General features: G+C 47.6%; 1 protein-coding gene across 7 annotated transcripts in view; it reads right to left on the bottom strand.

The window, feature by feature from the left end:
- The window catches only part of LOC121317647 (AT-rich interactive domain-containing protein 1B-like), a 233,649-nt gene that overhangs the window by 29,706 nt on the left and 185,869 nt on the right, over nucleotides 1-18,074 (bottom strand). For 6 of the 7 annotated variants that reach the window (XM_041253804.1, XM_041253806.1, XM_041253807.1 and 3 more), the window contains 3 exons: nucleotides 13,619-13,958; nucleotides 12,246-12,368; nucleotides 6,605-6,738 (listed from right to left, as the gene is read on the bottom strand). In XM_041253804.1, the coding sequence (XP_041109738.1) occupies nucleotides 6,605-6,738; nucleotides 12,246-12,368; nucleotides 13,619-13,958 (597 nt within the window). The remainder of the gene's footprint in view (nucleotides 1-6,604; nucleotides 6,739-12,245; nucleotides 12,369-13,618; nucleotides 13,959-18,074) is intronic. The other variant, XM_041253809.1, reaches the window with a different exon arrangement.

The raw sequence follows: 18,074 nt of genomic DNA, 5'->3' as shown, positions 1-18,074 counted from the left end.
TCTGCGCTGTAATGAATTGTCAGGGTTTGTGTTTGTACTCAGATCTGCGCTGTAATGAATTGACAGGGTTTGTGTTTGTACTCAGATCTGCACCACACTGAATTGTCAGGGTTTGTGTTTGTATTCAGATCTGCGCTGTAACGAATTGTCAGGGTTTGTGTTTGTATTCAGATCTGCGCTGTAACGAATTGTCAGGGTTTGTGTTTGTATTCAGATCTGCAATGTAATGAATTGTCAGGGTTTGTGTTTGTATTCAGATCTGCGCTGTAACGAATTGTCAGGGTTTGTGTTTGTATTCAGATCTGCAATGTAATGAATTGTCAGGGTTTGCGTTTGTACTCAGATCTGCACCACACTGAATTGTCAGGGTTTGTGTTTGTATTCAGATCTGCGCTGTACTGAACTGTCAGGGTTTGTGTTTGTACTCAGATCTGCCCCACACTGAATTTTCATCTGAAGGGAATCAGCTTCGTCTCACCTCACAAAGTCTGCTTTAACGGCTGCTTATTTTCACTGTTCACAAACCACTTGTATACAATCCAAATTATTATATCACCTTTTTCATGTGTGAATTGATTTCTAAACACAAACAAACTCATTCATAACAGTCTGTCACTGCAAACAATGAAAACACTGTTTCAAGACAATGAGGTTGCACTGTTCATCAGAACCGACTGAAACTTTAAAATGTATTTACTATACTTTCACAGTTTTGGTGTAAATCAAAGTAAATTACAAAAAAATAATAATAATCAAAAACAAAGCATGGAATTAAAAACAAAATAAACTCATAATTTATCAAAAATAAGATGTACATAACTGACTTTTGATTTTGTGTCCAGATTCTTCACATAGCCTCAAGGATCCTACATCCTTTCTAAAAACCTCCCTGCATAGTTATATATCATATCCTAATTAAAAAAGGGTTTATTTTTAATTAGTAACCTTTCATTTACAAACAATATCTGTCCTATTAAATGTTAATTAAATGCATTTGTAAAGTAGTACTGGAACCCAAATGTAAACCATCATTGCACTAAAACATACAAATAACACTGGCCACTTCACCTTTTGCATACTGAAGCCACAGAATGACTGCTTTAGATGGGACCTTTGAAAGGAACACACTCATTCCCAGACACAGCCCTATCTCTAAGGGAATGTTCAAGTCATTTTAGTTACACAGCTCTGCTGCAAATTCCGTAGCTCTGCCTGTCTACCAGGAGAGCAGTGTGCATGCAGTGAAGCGATCCCACAACTCCACACATTGCCCACAGTACAAAGCTTATTGTCCACATCCGTGTATTACCATGTTTTACAAAGTGGTCAGTCTTAATTCCAGCAGTGTGAGGGACTCCAGTGAATTCACTGGCACGCCACACAGAGGTAATGGGCTAATACCTGGAGCCTGGTCCTGGGTTTGTGCAGCAGGGGACGGTGAGAAAGCAGCACTGTGAGGTCTGCTTGTGTCACCTGCCAGTTTTAGAGCTATTTATAAAAGCAGCACTGGGGGCACGTTAGGAATGTGCCAACTATTCTGCAAGGGGGATCCTCAAGTAGAGCAAACACACATTAAAAAACCACTATGTGACTGACCTACAGGACAGATTTCATTATTAATATTCCCTATAGTGTGCTGCAACTAGAACTCTGAATATGCCTTGGTGCTGTTATGTCTTAAGAAGTTTTTTACAATATTACACAATAGCAGACGTGCCAATATTATTATTATATTCCTTTTCCAGTTCACTGAAGTCCATGCCAGAAATTGTTTGTACTTCCCATACTGTTCTAACACAGAAATACTTTCTTTGACAGCACAATGTCAACCTGATGCACTGGACAATTTGAACTTGCATTTTAGTCATTTACTTTATTTTAATAAAACATTACAATGATGAAGCGTTTTTGTAATTTTTTATTGTACCACTATAAATATGACATCACGGAATGAACGATTTTAACCCCGCCCCTTCCTTGCTCGTCTCTTTACAATGACGCCCAACTCGCATTCCGCTATTCCGAATACACATGAATTAGTCCCTCTTTAATTATTAGGCAGGATAGAGCCCTTGAGATATGAGTCTTTGTGCTCTACTTACCTATCATATTAATTCCAGTGTAATGTCAAGCAGAAGCATTCACAACCTTATCATCCTCTATAATACGGTAGGAAGAGTTTAATTAGGGTGGGCATTCCAGCCCGAAGGGTAATGACATGCAAACAGTCTGTCAGCCCCAGGCACACTTAACCTCAGGAATGAACTCAGGAATTGATTCTTTAGATTGTAACTGGATTCCTTCACGTACAGCGGGTCTAACCGGTATGCAGCTGGCATATCTTACTGGACAAAATGAAATAGCAACATATTATAAACATTTACTGCAACTGATACAGCACATGTGTATACTTCATTCATAACTTCAAAAACACTCCAGGAATGGAAGGTAACCCTACTGGTCAAGGCAGTAGCTGAGACGCTCTGTTATATAGAAGGTGTTCATCATCACAGCTCAAAGACTGCAGTTGATAGAAGGTAACCCCGCTGGTCAAGGCAGTAGCTGAGACGCTCTGTTATATAGAAGGTATTCATCATCACAGCTCAAAGACTGCAGTTGATAGAAGGTAACCCCGCTGGTCAAGGCAGTAGCTGAGACGCTCTGTTATATAGAAGGTGTTCATCATCACAGCTCAAAGACTGCAGTTGATAGAAGGTAACCCCGCTGGTCAAGGCAGTAGCTGAGACGCTCTGTTATATAGAAGGTGTTCATCATCACAGCTCAAAGACTGCAGTTGATAGAAGGTAACCCCGCTGGTCAAGGCAGTAGCTGAGACGCTCTGTTATAAAGAAGGTATTCATCATCACAGCTCAAAGACTGAGGTTGTTTGCCTTCTTTTTTCTTTTACCATGCTTTGTTGATATCAGAGAATTGGTTCTTGATGAATGCAGTTAAACCCAGCACAAAGGATCTAGACACATCCAGTGACTTAACTAGCGTCACTCTGAATGTTTTTGGCTTGGCAAGGACTGAAGCCCAGGAAGATGATTTTTTTGTTTTGGTTTTAATCTGTTATACTGAACTGTTCAATTTAAATATCACCTTTTATATGATTTGATGGGCATCTATTCGATTGCTCTGAACAGTGTTGGGTCTAAATACAGTCACTGCTTAGTTATTAATAGTGACTCAAGGTTCTGGAAATACAAAATACAAATATAAGCTATAAAATATCGGAAGCATTGCATTTTCAGCTACCATGAAAGTCTGAATCTTCTTTCTGTTTTGTGAACGCTATACCAACTCTTGCAACATTGCGTGGGGCAATGCTCTTACATCTTAGAAATACAAATATCTGCCAGCCTGGTTCTTTGATCCAAACCTCAGGAGTCAATGGTGGTGAGTGAGCTGGATCATGCTCGAATTGTCAGGATATGAGGGTTGTGGTGTGGGTGGTGACATCAGAACCAGGAGGCGGTACACAAATACACTGAAATACAGGGCCAAAACTGCAGTGGCAATGCAGCATTTTTATTTATTGTAAACAAAAACTAAATAAAACAAAACACTTTCAAAATACAAAAGGAATCTTAATTTTAAATTATTCTCTTAGTTTATCTCCCAAGCTCTTCCAAACTCTTCCTACACTCTCTCCACATGCTCTGACAGCGAGACCTTATATAGCAGGTGGTCAGGAGCTAATGAAACAATTGCAATCACTTATCACCTGACCACACATGTAGACAGGGAGAGGAAGTTAACCCTCTCCCTGCCGATACAAACAATAAAATCACAGCCGGCTTTCACCTGTCTACACACACAAATACAAATCATTATAAACAATAATACCTATTTAACTAATACACAATTGCAAACCAAACAATAATAAATCATAACAATAATAACAACAAATCACAATAACAAAGCCAATACAGATAGTTATATTATAAAAACAAAACAGCCATAATTAGAATGAAAATAATAGTAATAATACAAATAATATAGTGCACGTTTATACAAAGGGGCGGGGCTCCCCATCACAGTAATTTACACAGGAATGAGCTGGAGCACGCTCTAGAGCCGTGTGCAATTTACACAGGAATGAGCTGGAGCACGCTCTAGCGCCGTGTGCAATTTACACAGGAATGAGCTGGAGCACGCTCTAGAGCCGTGTGCAATTTACACAGGAATGAGCTGGAGCACGCTCTAGAGCCGTGTGCAATTTACACAGGAATGAGCTGGAGCACGCTCAGAGCCGTGTGCAATTTACACAGGAATGAGCTGGAGCACGCTCTAGAGCCGTGTGCAATTTACACAGGAATGAGCTGGAGCACGCTCTAGAGCCGTGTGCAATTTACACAGGAATGAGCTGGAGCACGCTCTAGAGCCGTGTGCAATTTACACAGGAATGAGCTGGAGCACGCTCTAGAGCCGTGTGCAATTTACACAGGAATGAGCTGGAGCACGCTCTAGAGCCGTGTGCAATTTACACAGGAATGAGCTGGAGCACGCTCTAGAGCCGTGTGCAATTTACACAGGAATGAGCTGGAGCACGCTCTAGAGCCGTGTGCAATTTACACAGGAATGAGCTGGAGCACGCTCTAGAGCCGTGTGCAATTTACACAGGAATGAGCTGGAGCACGCTCTAGAGCCGTGTGCAATTTACACAGGAATGAGCTGGAGCACGCTCTAGAGCCGTGTGCAATTTACACAGGAATGAGCTGGAGCACGCTCTAGAGCCGTGTGCAATTTACACAGGAATGAGCTGGAGCACGCTCTAGAGCCGTGTGCAATTTACACAGGAATGAGCTGGAGCACGCTCTAGAGCCGTGTGCAATTTACACAGGAATGAGCTGGAGCACGCTCTAGAGCCGTGTGCAATTTACACAGGAATGAGCTGGAGCACGCTCTAGAGCCGTGTGCAATTTACACAGGAATGAGCTGGAGCACGCTCTAGAGCCGTGTGCAATTTACACAGGAATGAGCTGGAGCACGCTCTAGAGCCGTGTGCAATTTACACAGGAATGAGCTGGAGCACGCTCTAGAGCCGTGTGCAATTTACACAGGAATGAGCTGGAGCACGCTCTAGAGCCGTGTGCAATTTACACAGGAATGAGCTGGAGCACGCTCTAGAGCCGTGTGCAATTTACACAGGAATGAGCTGGAGCACGCTCTAGAGCCGTGTGCAATTTACACAGGAATGAGCTGGACCACGCTCTAGAGCCGTGTGCAATTTACACAGGAATGAGCTGGAGCACGCTCTAGAGCCGTGTGCAATTTACACAGGAATGAGCTGGAGCACGCTCTAGAGCCGTGTGCAATTTACACAGGAATGAGCTGGAGCACGCTCTAGAGCCGTGTGCAATTTACACAGGAATGAGCTGGAGCACGCTCTAGAGCCGTGTGCAATTTACACAGGAATGAGCTGGAGCACGCTCTAGAGCCGTGTGCAATTTACACAGGAATGAGCTGGAGCACGCTCTAGAGCCGTGTGCAATTTACACAGGAATGAGCTGGAGCACGCTCTAGAGCCGTGTGCAATTTACACAGGAATGAGCTGGAGCACGCTCTAGAGCCGTGTGCAATTTACACAGGAATGAGCTGGAGCACGCTCTAGAGCCGTGTGCAATTTACACAGGAATGAGCTGGAGCACGCTCTAGAGCCGTGTGCAATTTACACAGGAATGAGCTGGAGCACGCTCTAGAGCCGTGTGCAATTTACACAGGAATGAGCTGGAGCACGCTCTAGAGCCGTGTGCAATTTACACAGGAATGAGCTGGAGCACGCTCTAGAGCCGTGTGCAATTTACACAGGAATGAGCTGGAGCACGCTCTAGAGCCGTGTGCAATTTACACAGGAATGAGCTGGAGCACGCTCTAGAGCCGTGTGCAATTTACACAGGAATGAGCTGGAGCACGCTCTAGAGCCGTGTGCAATTTACACAGGAATGAGCTGGAGCACGCTCTAGAGCCGTGTGCAATTTACACAGGAATGAGCTGGAGCACGCTCTAGAGCCGTGTGCAATTTACACAGGAATGAGCTGGAGCACGCTCTAGAGCCGTGCGCAATTTACACAGGAATGAGCTGGAGCACGCTCAGAGCCGTGTGTAATTTACACAGGAATGAGCTGGAGCACGCTCTAGAGCCGTGTGCAATTTACACAGGAATGAGCTGGAGCACGCTCTAGAGCCGTGTGTAATTTACACAGGAATGAGCTGGAGCACGCTCAGAGCTGTGTTGCAGTGGTTTGCTCATAGGTGTCATTTAAACAGGGGACGCAGGGGACATGTCTCCCTCACACTGCAGCAGTACTAAAACTTTCTCAATAATGTATTTGTATAGTCAGTATAGAGTCTCCACTACGACCCAGCGGAAAAGCCAAATAACCGAGGAAACGTTGGTGTGCAATGCATTATGGCCAATCTCAAGTAGAGTGGAGAAAGCAGAGCCTGGTAGTAAAGAACTGTTTCAGACAGGCAGTTCAAAACCTCAAAGGCACCAATCTGAATGAAATGAACATTTATTTTTAATTTTGCTACTATATGCCCATATACAGAAACTGCCCCCCTCCCCTCCAGCTGTGTGCTTTGATGGCATCCTTACCTGCAGAGCTGCTGCCCAGGTTGTAGGCAGGGCCTTGTGGGTTCATCGCCCCTGAGTTGTTGTTCATGGGCTGGCTGTAGCAGGAGTTTGAGCCCATCATGCCACTTTGAGTCATACTGGGGTAGCTGCTTTGCCTGTTAAACACAAAGCACAAAAGAATGATGTGTTATGAAGTAACGACTCTATAAATAAATAACTGGTCACTCACAGCAGGAAGTAGAAATGGTCGATTGTTGGTCTCCAGAAGGCACTATGAGCCATGTATGAGCATAACAACATGTGGTAACATTACAATGTATGAGCAAAACGTGTGGTAACATTACAATGTATGAGCAAAACGTGTGGTAACATTACAATGTATGAGCAAAACGTGTGCTAACATTACAATGTATGAGCAAAACGTGTGCTAACATTACAATGTATGAGCAAAACGTGTGCTAACATTACAATGTATGAGCAAAACGTGTGCTAACATTACAATGTATGAGCAAAACGTGTGCTAACATTACAATGTATGAGCAAAACGTGTGCTAACATTACAATGTATGAGCAAAACGTGTGCTAACATTACAATGTATGAGCAAAACGTGTGCTAACATTATAGTGTGCTAACTTTACTTATTCTCAGTTTTCAGTATTTCACTTTGTTGTTTTTTTTAAATGTGAAAATCATTTTTTTATAGTTTAACCATGTGCTTTCATGTCCGAGATCTGATGGGAAATGTTCTATTTGTCATGACCCACGTGTTTATACGTGTACATTCCAGCCCAGCAGTTCTGCTGCTGTACGCTCCACATTGTGATTTGTCATCAGCAAAAAGCCCCTGTTCTTTGCTTCAGATGACGTTCCAGGGATGATATGATTTGTTACCAGGGAAACTGAGAAAATAAATCCATGTTTCATGAGAACTTCAGCTGCTTCTGAATTGAAGACCCTACTGATATTAACCCCACTGCAGAAACAGCGTCAAAAGTGGATCTTTGGAAAAGCCAGCTGAATCAGGACAGGTGAAACACTCCACGTGAAGTAGTGTACAGTGGCACATTTTGCTAGCTTGTGTAATTTCTTTTTTTTTTAATCGTTTTTATTATGGGCAACAGGAAGAGTGACAACAGAGGCATGAAAATGCAAGGAGAGATGCATACTCTGAGTGCTTTTGTAGAGGATCACCCTGCTTCACATGCACTGCACTCAGGTGGAAACCCACCCGTAATGGATGCTGTGTCACTGACAGCCTGGGAAAATGAACATTACAACAGGCTCTCTGGGGACCGGAGATTCACAGGGACTCAAACGCAAACCTAACGTGGTGAGCAAAGGCGCCTTTGGGAAGGGAGCTTGTGGGCTTTGATCCCCAGTCACTTTTATTTATTACTTATAAACTGTAATACAGGACAGTCCACTGAGATGCAACATCAACACACTCTCACCAGCAGCAGCAGGTTATGGGATTTGACACACTACAGGGATTGCTGCTGCCCCTGTTAAAATGTGTTTGTGAATTACAATAGAAGAGTGGTGTACTGTAATGCATGCTGCTGCACACTGTATCTGTTTAAAAGTACGTCACTACAGTGTGCGCTGACACAAGGGGCCAGGTTATGACTTGGATTCAGACAGTAACATGCACACCAGTTTACTGTGTATGAATGTAATCATTTGAAATATATCAGGTACCTCTTCTTGGTTTCATCTGCCTTGATTCACGCAAACCCACCTGGAGAAAGTGTCAGATTACAGATCAAGACACTTAAATTCCATGACAAACACTTCAGCTTTACAATGCCACCCTCTGCTTTAATGTGTTTTCACTGCACAGGATTACACTTTGCTTGTATAAGGGAGTGCTGTTATCTTGTTAATTCTGTTATTAGTTGTGCTAATTAGTTGTTGCTCTTTGTTCTTTCTTTCATTGAGCAGTCTTGCACAGTAAACTGATATGCATGCATGCAGCTGGAAATCACAAATATAACCAAAACGCTCAACGAGAAACATTTGTCACTGAAATTCAGTTTCTTTCAGTTGTTCTAAATTCAGAATTATTGCGTATGTAATAGTTCAGGAAGACACTGAATTTGGAGCAACATTAACCCATGTCCTTGATGGGGTACAAAATCCATCAAGTCTGATACCTTCAGGCTAGATCAAATTGAGAAGACATCTTCCCAGGCTTCCACCTGCTTTCAGTTACTGTGCACAGCTCGAGAGGTGTTACTGTGCACAGCTCGGGGGGTGTTACTTGTGCACAGCTCAAAGGGTGTTACTGTGCACAGCTCGGGGGGGTGTTACTGTGCTCAGCTCGGGGGGTGTTACTGTGCACAGCTCGGGGGGTGTTACTGTGCACAGCTCGGGGGGTGTTACTGTGCACAGCTCGGGGGGTGTTACTGTGCACAGCTCGGGGGGTGTTACTGTGCACAGCTCGGGGGGTGTTACTGTGCACAGCTCGGGGGGTGTTACTGTGCTCAGCTCGGGGGGTGTTACTGTGCACAGCTCGGGGGGTGTTACTGTGCTCAGCTCGGGGGGTGTTACTGTGCTCAGCTCGGGGGGTGTTACTGTGCACAGCTCGGGGGGGTGTTACTGTGCTCAGCTCGGGGGGTGTTACTGTGCACAGCTCGGGGGGTGTTACTGTGCACAGCTCGGGGGGTGTTACTGTGCACAGCTCGGGGGGTGTTACTGTGCACAGCTCGGGGGGTGTTACTGTGCACAGCTCGGGGGGTGTTACTGTGCACAGCTCGGGGGGTGTTACTGTGCACAGCTCGGGGGGTGTTACTGTGCACAGCTCGGGGGGTGTTACTGTGCACAGCTCGGGGGGTGTTACTGTGCACAGCTCGGGGGGTGTTACTGTGCACAGCTCGGGGGGTGTTACTGTGCACAGCTCGGGGGGTGTTGCACAGCTGTGCACAGCTCGGGGGGTGTTACTGTGCACAGCTCGGGGGGGTGTTACTGTGCTCAGCTTGGGGGGTGTTACTGTGCACAGCTCGGGGGGGTGTTACTGTGCACAGCTCGGGGGGTGTTACTGTGCACAGCTCGGGGGGTGTTACTGTGCACAGCTCGGGGGGTGTTACTGTGTTACACAGCTCGGGGGGTGTTACTGTGCACAGCTCGGGGGGTGTTACTGTGCACAGCTCGGGGGGTGTTACTGTGCACAGCTCGGGGGGTGTTACTGTGCACAGCTCGGGGGGTGTTACTGTGCACAGCTCGGGGGGTGTTACTGTGCACAGCTCGGGGGGTGTTACTGTGCACAGCTCGGGGGGTGTTACTGTGCACAGCTCGGGGGGTGTTACTGTGCACAGCTCGGGGGGTGTTACTGTGCACAGCTCGGGGGGTGTTACTGTGCACAGCTCGGGGGGTGTTACTGTGCACAGCTCGGGGGGTGTTACTGTGCACAGCTCGGGGGGTGTTACTGTGCACAGCTCGGGGGGTGTTACTGTGCACAGCTCGGGGGGTGTTACTGTGCACAGCTCGGGGGGTGTTACTGTGCACAGCTCGGGGGGTGTTACTGTGCACAGCTCGGGGGGTGTTACTGTGCACAGCTCGGGGGGTGTTACTGTGCACAGCTCGGGGGGTGTTACTGTGCACAGCTCGGGGGGTGTTACTGTGCACAGCTCGGGGGGTGTTACTGTGACCAGCTCGGGGGGTGTTACTGTGCACAGCTCGGGGGGTGTTACTGTGCACAGCTCGGGGGGTGTTACTGTGCACAGCTCGGGGGGTGTTACTGTGCACAGCTCGGGGGGTGTTACTGTGCACAGCTCGAAGGGTGTTACTGTGCACAGCTCGGGGGGTGTTACTGTGCACAGCTCGGGGGGTGTTACTGTGCACAGCTCGGGGGGTGTTACTGTGCACAGCTCGGGGGGTGTTACTGTGCACAGCTCGGGGGGTGTTACTGTGCACAGCTCGGGGGGTGTTACTGTGCACAGCTCGGGGGGTGTTACTGTGCACAGCTCGGGGGGTGTTACTGTGCACAGCTCGGGGGGTGTTACTGTGCACAGCTCGGGGGGTGTTACTGTGCACAGCTCGGGGGGTGTTACTGTGCACAGCTCGGGGGGTGTTACTGTGCACAGCTCGGGGGGTGTTACTGTGCACAGCTCGGGGGGTGTTACTGTGCACAGCTCGGGGGGTGTTACTGTGCACAGCTCGGGGGGGTGTTACTGTGCACAGCTCGGGGGGTGTTACTGTGCACAGCTCGGGGGGTGTTACTGTGCACAGCTCGGGGGGTGTTACTGTGCACAGCTCGGGGGGTGTTACTGTGCACAGCTCGGGGGGTGTTACTGTGCACAGCTCGGGGGATGTTACTGTGCACAGCTCGGGGGGTGTTACTGTGCACAGCTCGGGGGGTGTTACTGTGCACAGCTCGGGGGGTGTTACTGTGCACAGCTCGGGGGGTGTTACTGTGCACAGCTCGGGGGGTGTTACTGTGCACAGCTCGAAGCTCGGGGGGTGTTACTGTGACTCAGCTCGGGGGGTGTTACTGTGCACAGCTCGGGGGGTGTTACTGTGCACAGCTCGGGGGGTGTTACTGTGCACAGCTCGAAGGGTGTTACTGTGCTCAGCTCGGGGGGTGTTACTGTGCACAGCTCGGGGGGTGTTACTGTGCACAGCTCGGGGGGTGTTACTGTGCACAGCTCGGGGGGTGTTACTGTGCACAGCTCGGGGGGTGTTACTGTGCACAGCTCGAAGGGTGTTACTGTGCACAGCTCGAAGGGTGTTACTGTGCACAGCTCAGTTTTCTTTACCCCGAAGTCCCAGATTATTCATCTCCTTGCTCCTTAGAATGTGTGGGGAGTCAGGAAATAGCTGCTTAAAGATTTATTGCTACACCCTTAAACTGCAACCAGCAACCTGTCTTTTGAGGTTTGGTTCAATCGATTTCAGTCCCTGCCCAGCACCACATCTCTAAATATAAGCTAGCCCATTGTCACGACACCATGGAATTAGACAGCCAGTGCGCGTTATTTTGGAGCTGCCAATAATATCAAAGTACTTACTGAGGGGCTAGGATTGAATTGAGGTTTGAATCAGCTTGAATTGTGTAACGATAATACATTGAAGAGGACCTGCCTAACACTGCAATGGTCCAGTACCCACAGAAGAATTGACTTTACAGCTGCAGCGCTCAGCAATCATGTTCAATTTTATACTAAAACAGGCAGCTCTTACTGTGCCGACAGGTTAGTTGCATTCAGCACTGATGACAGTGTATACGTCTTTTAAGCCTTTATTGTGCCATGAAGAGAAACCCCATTTCAGCTTTAAGAGGACATCACCCTAGCAGTGACCATGCAAATAACTGATGCTGTAACTGAAGCACACGGAAATCACACTGAACTGCATATTACATGATGCCAGTGAAACCCCCCAAGCAGGCAGTAGCTGTTTCAATACACAACGATATGACAACATCAAAAGTGAAACATCATGTATCATAATAAATAACAACAAGCACTCAAAACTAAAACAACAAACACACAATAAACAGAAAGACAAGCAGAAGCCGTGCAGGTACGGTGTGGCATGCACATGGTCTCCACAGGTTAGTACAGAGCAGGCCACACAGGCTGTCCTGTGGGCAGAGTACATCTGGGTTACACAGACATGCCAGCAAATGGCAAAAGATTCCAAGTGTGGTAGTGCCGCTCCTACCTGCACTGGTCTGGCTGGTGCACCATGGGAGCCTGACTGTAGTTTGGGTGTTGCTGCATGAACATGCCCCGTCCCCCGGACCCAGCCTGGCTGGAGTAGACAGGTGACTTAACGTATGCCAGCCTAAATTGGGACAAAAGAACAGCTTTCTGTGGCTTCACTCCACTGCTGGTCTCTAATAAAAGAACAGCTTTCTGTGGCTTCACTGCACTGCTGGTCTCATATAACTCAAGACATCACCAGCACGTCTATTAAAACAAACAAATAAAAACCTTCTCAGTAAACAACGGGAATCCAAATGTAAATTCTTTAGTCGCGTGGGGTGGAAGTGGAAGAGAAAGGAGAGGGACGGGCGGAGGATTGCAACCCCTAAAAAGCTGAATTATTATTTCAAATCCAGAACCAAGGTTTGACAAAATCTGAAGCTGATGGAACAAATAGTCCCAGATATACAGTGACGACCAATACAGTAAAACCCACCAGTAACATGAATGTGTTCGCATAAACAAATGAACAGTGTACACACAGTCCTCTCAATCAAGAGACCGCCACAAAAACAAACAGAACAGCATGGGAACATACCCTGTGCAGTAACGGGTTCAGTATTTTAAACAGAGTGCCAGCCTGGCTGTGAGGATTCTCTAGAGTTTATACAGGGCTGGCATAAAGGCATTTGGTTAAGGTGCAGTATACCCATCCACAATGATCCATTTTGAATGTGTCAATGCTAGTTTTTTCTGCGTTTATAAATATTATGTTTAATATTTTCAGACCCTGAAGTGAAATAAGACATTTTTACAGTCCTTTCTCTCTTTGATGTTCAAGATTAAAACAGTGTGGCATGACATGGTGATTTTATTTGTATTTATTTTTAACTGGTTCATAAGCTATAAACAGTTTAGAGGCAACAGCACAGGTGGAATTGCACATTCATCCATGCTCCTGTCCTCTTAATTATAGCGAGCAACACCAATTCAATCATTTTAAGATAAACATGGTTTGATCTTTTACTGCACATGAGGAATCTTTCTCATCTCCTGTGCAAACAAATTGCAGATTACTAACCTCCAGCATGATCAGCTATAAAGCATTATGTTAGCACTGATCATTTATTGACCACGAGAGATGGGCTTGATGATGGGTGATTTTTATTGTATACTGTGGCTTGTTCTGCGCCAGCCATGTATGGCGAGCACAATCTCATGGTGGGATGGAATGACTCTAATGTTTTATAGCCTTGTCTTTAACAGCAGACTTCCAGACCGACACATCTCAACCCACTCAGCGCTCAAAGTGAATCACTGGCCTACAACTGCAACTGCAACAAAAAAACTGAACATGGATCCTGCTTCTGTCTCCATGGTTACACTAACCTGCTGTGGGCGGAGCTAGCAGCTGCTTGCATGACGGCAGCGGCGGCCTCCTGAGCCTTGCGGTTGATGGAGGGCAGAGGGGGGCCCATCCCCTGGACAGCCTGCTGAGGCATGCTAGGAGAGTTGGGAGTCATGTTGCTCATGCTTCCAGGGTACGGTCTGCTGGCCATGCCTGACGCTGGCCCCCGGCCCAGGGGCATGGAGCCACAGGGCTGCCCAGGACCCTGCCCGTGCATCGGGCTGCTGGCGTTCATACCCAAGCTGTTGCTCATGCCAGGACCTGCTCCACTGTAGTTGGCACTTGGTGCCCCTCCATAATTTGGCGGCCTCGGATAGTTACCTGGGCAAGGAGAAAAAAAGGCATATGGCTCTCTTCAGACAGAAAGGAACATCATGCAGGTGGAGTGTTATTATTCAGCCATGACTATTTGGGGAAAAAATAACTCAAAGTGCAGGAGGCACAGCCAGAGGAAATCTTTTTTCTAAAATCCCACGCTGTATGTGAAAGGGCCATTTATTTTGATTGGATTAAAACTGTACCCCCTGCATATATGTCTGGCAAATGGGACACAATACTAATTGGTGTAATAGGGAAGTAATTTAACAAACACTATAGAACTCATTTAAATACATTCCCTGCATGGGGGAGTCGTACCCCAGACACACCATTAACTACAGCTGCCGTGCTGCAGATCAAATGAATTGAAACATGTCCCAAGAACATAAGTGGTGTGATGGTAGTGAATGCCTAACTAGGTTCACTCAACCTGCATTGCTGCACATCCCACGAGCAGCCTGTCACTGCTATATACACTACAGTGAGGGAAAAGCACAACCTGTCACTGCTATATAAACTACAGTAAGGGAAACGCGGAACCTGTCGCTGCTATATACACTACAGTAAGGGAACAACTCAACCTGTCACTGCTATATACACTACAGTAAGGGAACAACTCAACCTGTCACTGCTAGATACACTACAGTAAGGGAACAACTCAACCTGTCATTGCTATATACACTACAGTAAGGGAACAACTAAACCTGTCACTGCTGTATACACTACAGTAAGGGAACAACTCAACCTGTCATTGCTATATACACTACAGTAAGGGAAAAGCACAACCTGTCACTGCTATATACACTACAGTAAGGGAACAACTCAACCTGTCACTGCTATATACACTACAGTAAGGGAACAACTCAACCTGTCACTGCTATATACACTACAGTAAGGGAACAACTCAACCTGTCACTTCTATATACACTACAGTAAGGGAAAAGCACAACCTGTCACTGCTATATACACTACAGTAAGGGAACAACTCAACCTGTCATTTCTATATACACTACAGTAAGGGAACAACTCAACCTGTCACTGCTATATACACTACAGTAAGGGAACAACTCAACCTGTCATTTCTATATACACTACAGTAAGGGAACAACTCAACCTGTCACTGCTATATACACTACAGTAAGGGAACAACTCAACCTGTCACTGCTATATACACTACAGTAAGGGAACAACTCAACCTGTCACTGCTATATACACTACAGTAAGGGAACAACTCAACCTGTCACTGCTATATACACTACAGTAAGGGAACAACTCAACCTGTCACTGCTATATACACTACAGTAAGGGAACAACTCAACCTGTCACTGCTATATACACTACAGTAAGGGAAAAACTCAACCTGTCACTGCTATATACACTACAGTAAGGGAACAACTCAACCTGTCACTGCTATATACACTACAGTAAGGGAACAACTCAACCTGTCACTGCTATATACACTACAGTAAGGGAACAACTCAACCTGTCACTGCTATATACACTACAGTAAGGGAACAACTCAACCTGTCACTGCTATATACACTACAGTAAGGGAAACGCGGAACCTGTCACTGCTATATACACTACAGTAAGGGAACAACTCAACCTGTCACTGCTATATACACTACAGTAAGGGAACAACTCAACCTGTCACTGCTATATACACTACAGTAAGGGAACAACTCAACCTGTCACTGCTATATACACTACAGTAAGGGAACAACTCAACCTGTCACTGCTATATACACTACAGTAAGGGAACAACTCAACCTGTCACTGCTATATACACTACAGTAAGGGAACAACTCAACCTGTCACTGCTATATACACTACAGTAAGGGAACAACTCAACCTGTCACTGCTATATACACTACAGTAAGGGAACAACTCAACCTGTCACTGCTATATACACTACAGTAAGGGAACAACTCAACCTGTCACTGCTATATACACTACAGTAAGGGAACAACTCAACCTGTCACTGCTATATACACTACAGTAAGGGAACAACTCAACCTGTCACTGCTATATACACTACAGTAAGGGAACAACTCAACCTGTCACTGCTATATACACTACAGTAAGGGAACAACTCAACCTGTCACTGCTATATACACTACAGTAAGGGAACAACTCAACCTGTCATTTCTATATACACTACAGTAAGGGAACAACTCAACCTGTCACTGCTATATACACTACAGTAAGGGAACAACTCAACCTGTCACTGCTATATACACTACAGTAAGGGAACAACTCAACCTGTCACCTGTGCTATATACACTACAGTAAGGGAACAACTCAACCTGTCACTGCTATATACACTACAGTAAGGGAACAACTCAACCTGTCACTGCTATATACACTACAGTAAGGGAACAACTCAACCTGTCACTGCTATATACACTACAGTAAGGGAACAACTCAACCTGTCGCTGCTATATACACTACAGTAAGGGAAAAACACAACCTGTCACTGCTATATACACCACAGTAAGGGAACAACTCAACCTGTCGCCGCTAGATACACCACAGCAAGGGAGACGCGGGACCTGTCGCTGCTAGATACACCACAGCAAGGGAGACGCGGAACCTGTCGCTGCTAGATACACCACAGCAAGGGAGACGCGGGACCTGTCGCCGCTAGATACACCACAGCAAGGGAGACGCGGGACCCTGTCGGGACCTGTCGCTGCCAGCTAGATACACCACAGCAAGGGAGACGCGGAACCTGTCGCCGCTAGATACACCACAGCAAGGGAGACGCGGGAACCTGTCGCCGCCTAGATACACCACGGCAAGGGAGACGCACCTGTCGCGCTAGATACACCACAGCAAGGGAGACGCGGAACCTGTCGCCGCCAGATACACCACGGCAAGGGAGACGCGGAACCTGTCGCCGCCAGATACACCACGGCAAGGGAGACGCGGAACCTGTCGCCGCCAGATACACCACAGCAAGGGAGACGCGGAACCTGTCGCCGCCAGATACACCACGGCAAGGGATACACCTGTCGCCGCTAGATACACAGCAAGGGAGACGCGGGACCTGTCGCCGCCAGATACACCACAGCAAGGGAGACGCGGAACCTGTCGCCGCCAGATACACCACAGCAAGGGAGACGCGGAACCTGTCGCCGCCAGATACACCACAGCAAGGGAGACGCGGAACCTGTCGCCGCCAGATACACCACAGCAAGGGAGACGCGGAACCTGATACACCACGGCCAGGGAGACGCGGGACCTCGCTGCTAGATACACCACAGCAAGGGAGACGCGGAACCTGTCGCCGCCAGATACACCACGGCAAGGGAGACGCGGAACCTGTCGCCGCCAGATCCACCACGGCAAGGGAGACGCGGAACCTGTCGCCGCCAGATACACCACGGCAAGGGAGACGCGGAACCTGTCGCCGCCAGATACACCACGGCAAGGGAGACGCGGAACCTGTCGCCGCCAGATACACCACGGCAAGGGAGACGCGGAACCTGTCGCCGCCAGATACACCACGGCCAGGGAGACGCGGGACCTGTCGCCGCCGGATACACCACGGCAAGGGAGACGCGGGACCTGTCGCTGCTAGATACACCACAGCCAGGGAGACGCGGAACCTGTCGCTGCTAGATACACCACAGCAAGGGAGACGCGGAACCTGTCGCTGCCAGATACACCACAGCCAGGGAGACGCGGAACCTGTCGCCGCCAGATACACCACGGCAAGGGAGACGCGGAACCTGTCGCCGCCAGATACACCACGGCAAGGGAGACGCGGAACCTGTCGCCGCCAGATACACCACGGCAAGGGAGACGCGGGACCTGTCGCTGCTAGATACACCACAGCAAGGGAGACGCGGAACCTGTCGCCGCCAGATACACCACAGCAAGGGAGACGCGGAACCTGTGATACACCACGGCAAGGGAGCCAGATACACCACAGCCAGGGAGACGCGGAACCTGTCGCTGCTAGATACACCACAGCAGGGAGACGCGGAACCTGTCGCTGCTAGATACACCACAGCCAGGGAGACGCGGAACCTGTCGCTGCTAGATACACCACAGCCAGGGAGACGCGTAACCTGTCGCTGCTAGATACACCACAGCCAGGGGAACCTGTCGCTG

The sequence above is a fragment of the Polyodon spathula genome, chromosome 6 (assembly GCF_017654505.1).
Source record: "Polyodon spathula isolate WHYD16114869_AA chromosome 6, ASM1765450v1, whole genome shotgun sequence".
In the NCBI taxonomy this organism is placed as follows: Eukaryota; Metazoa; Chordata; class Actinopteri; order Acipenseriformes; family Polyodontidae; genus Polyodon; species Polyodon spathula.
This window is presented reverse-complemented; position numbering and strand designations above follow the sequence as displayed.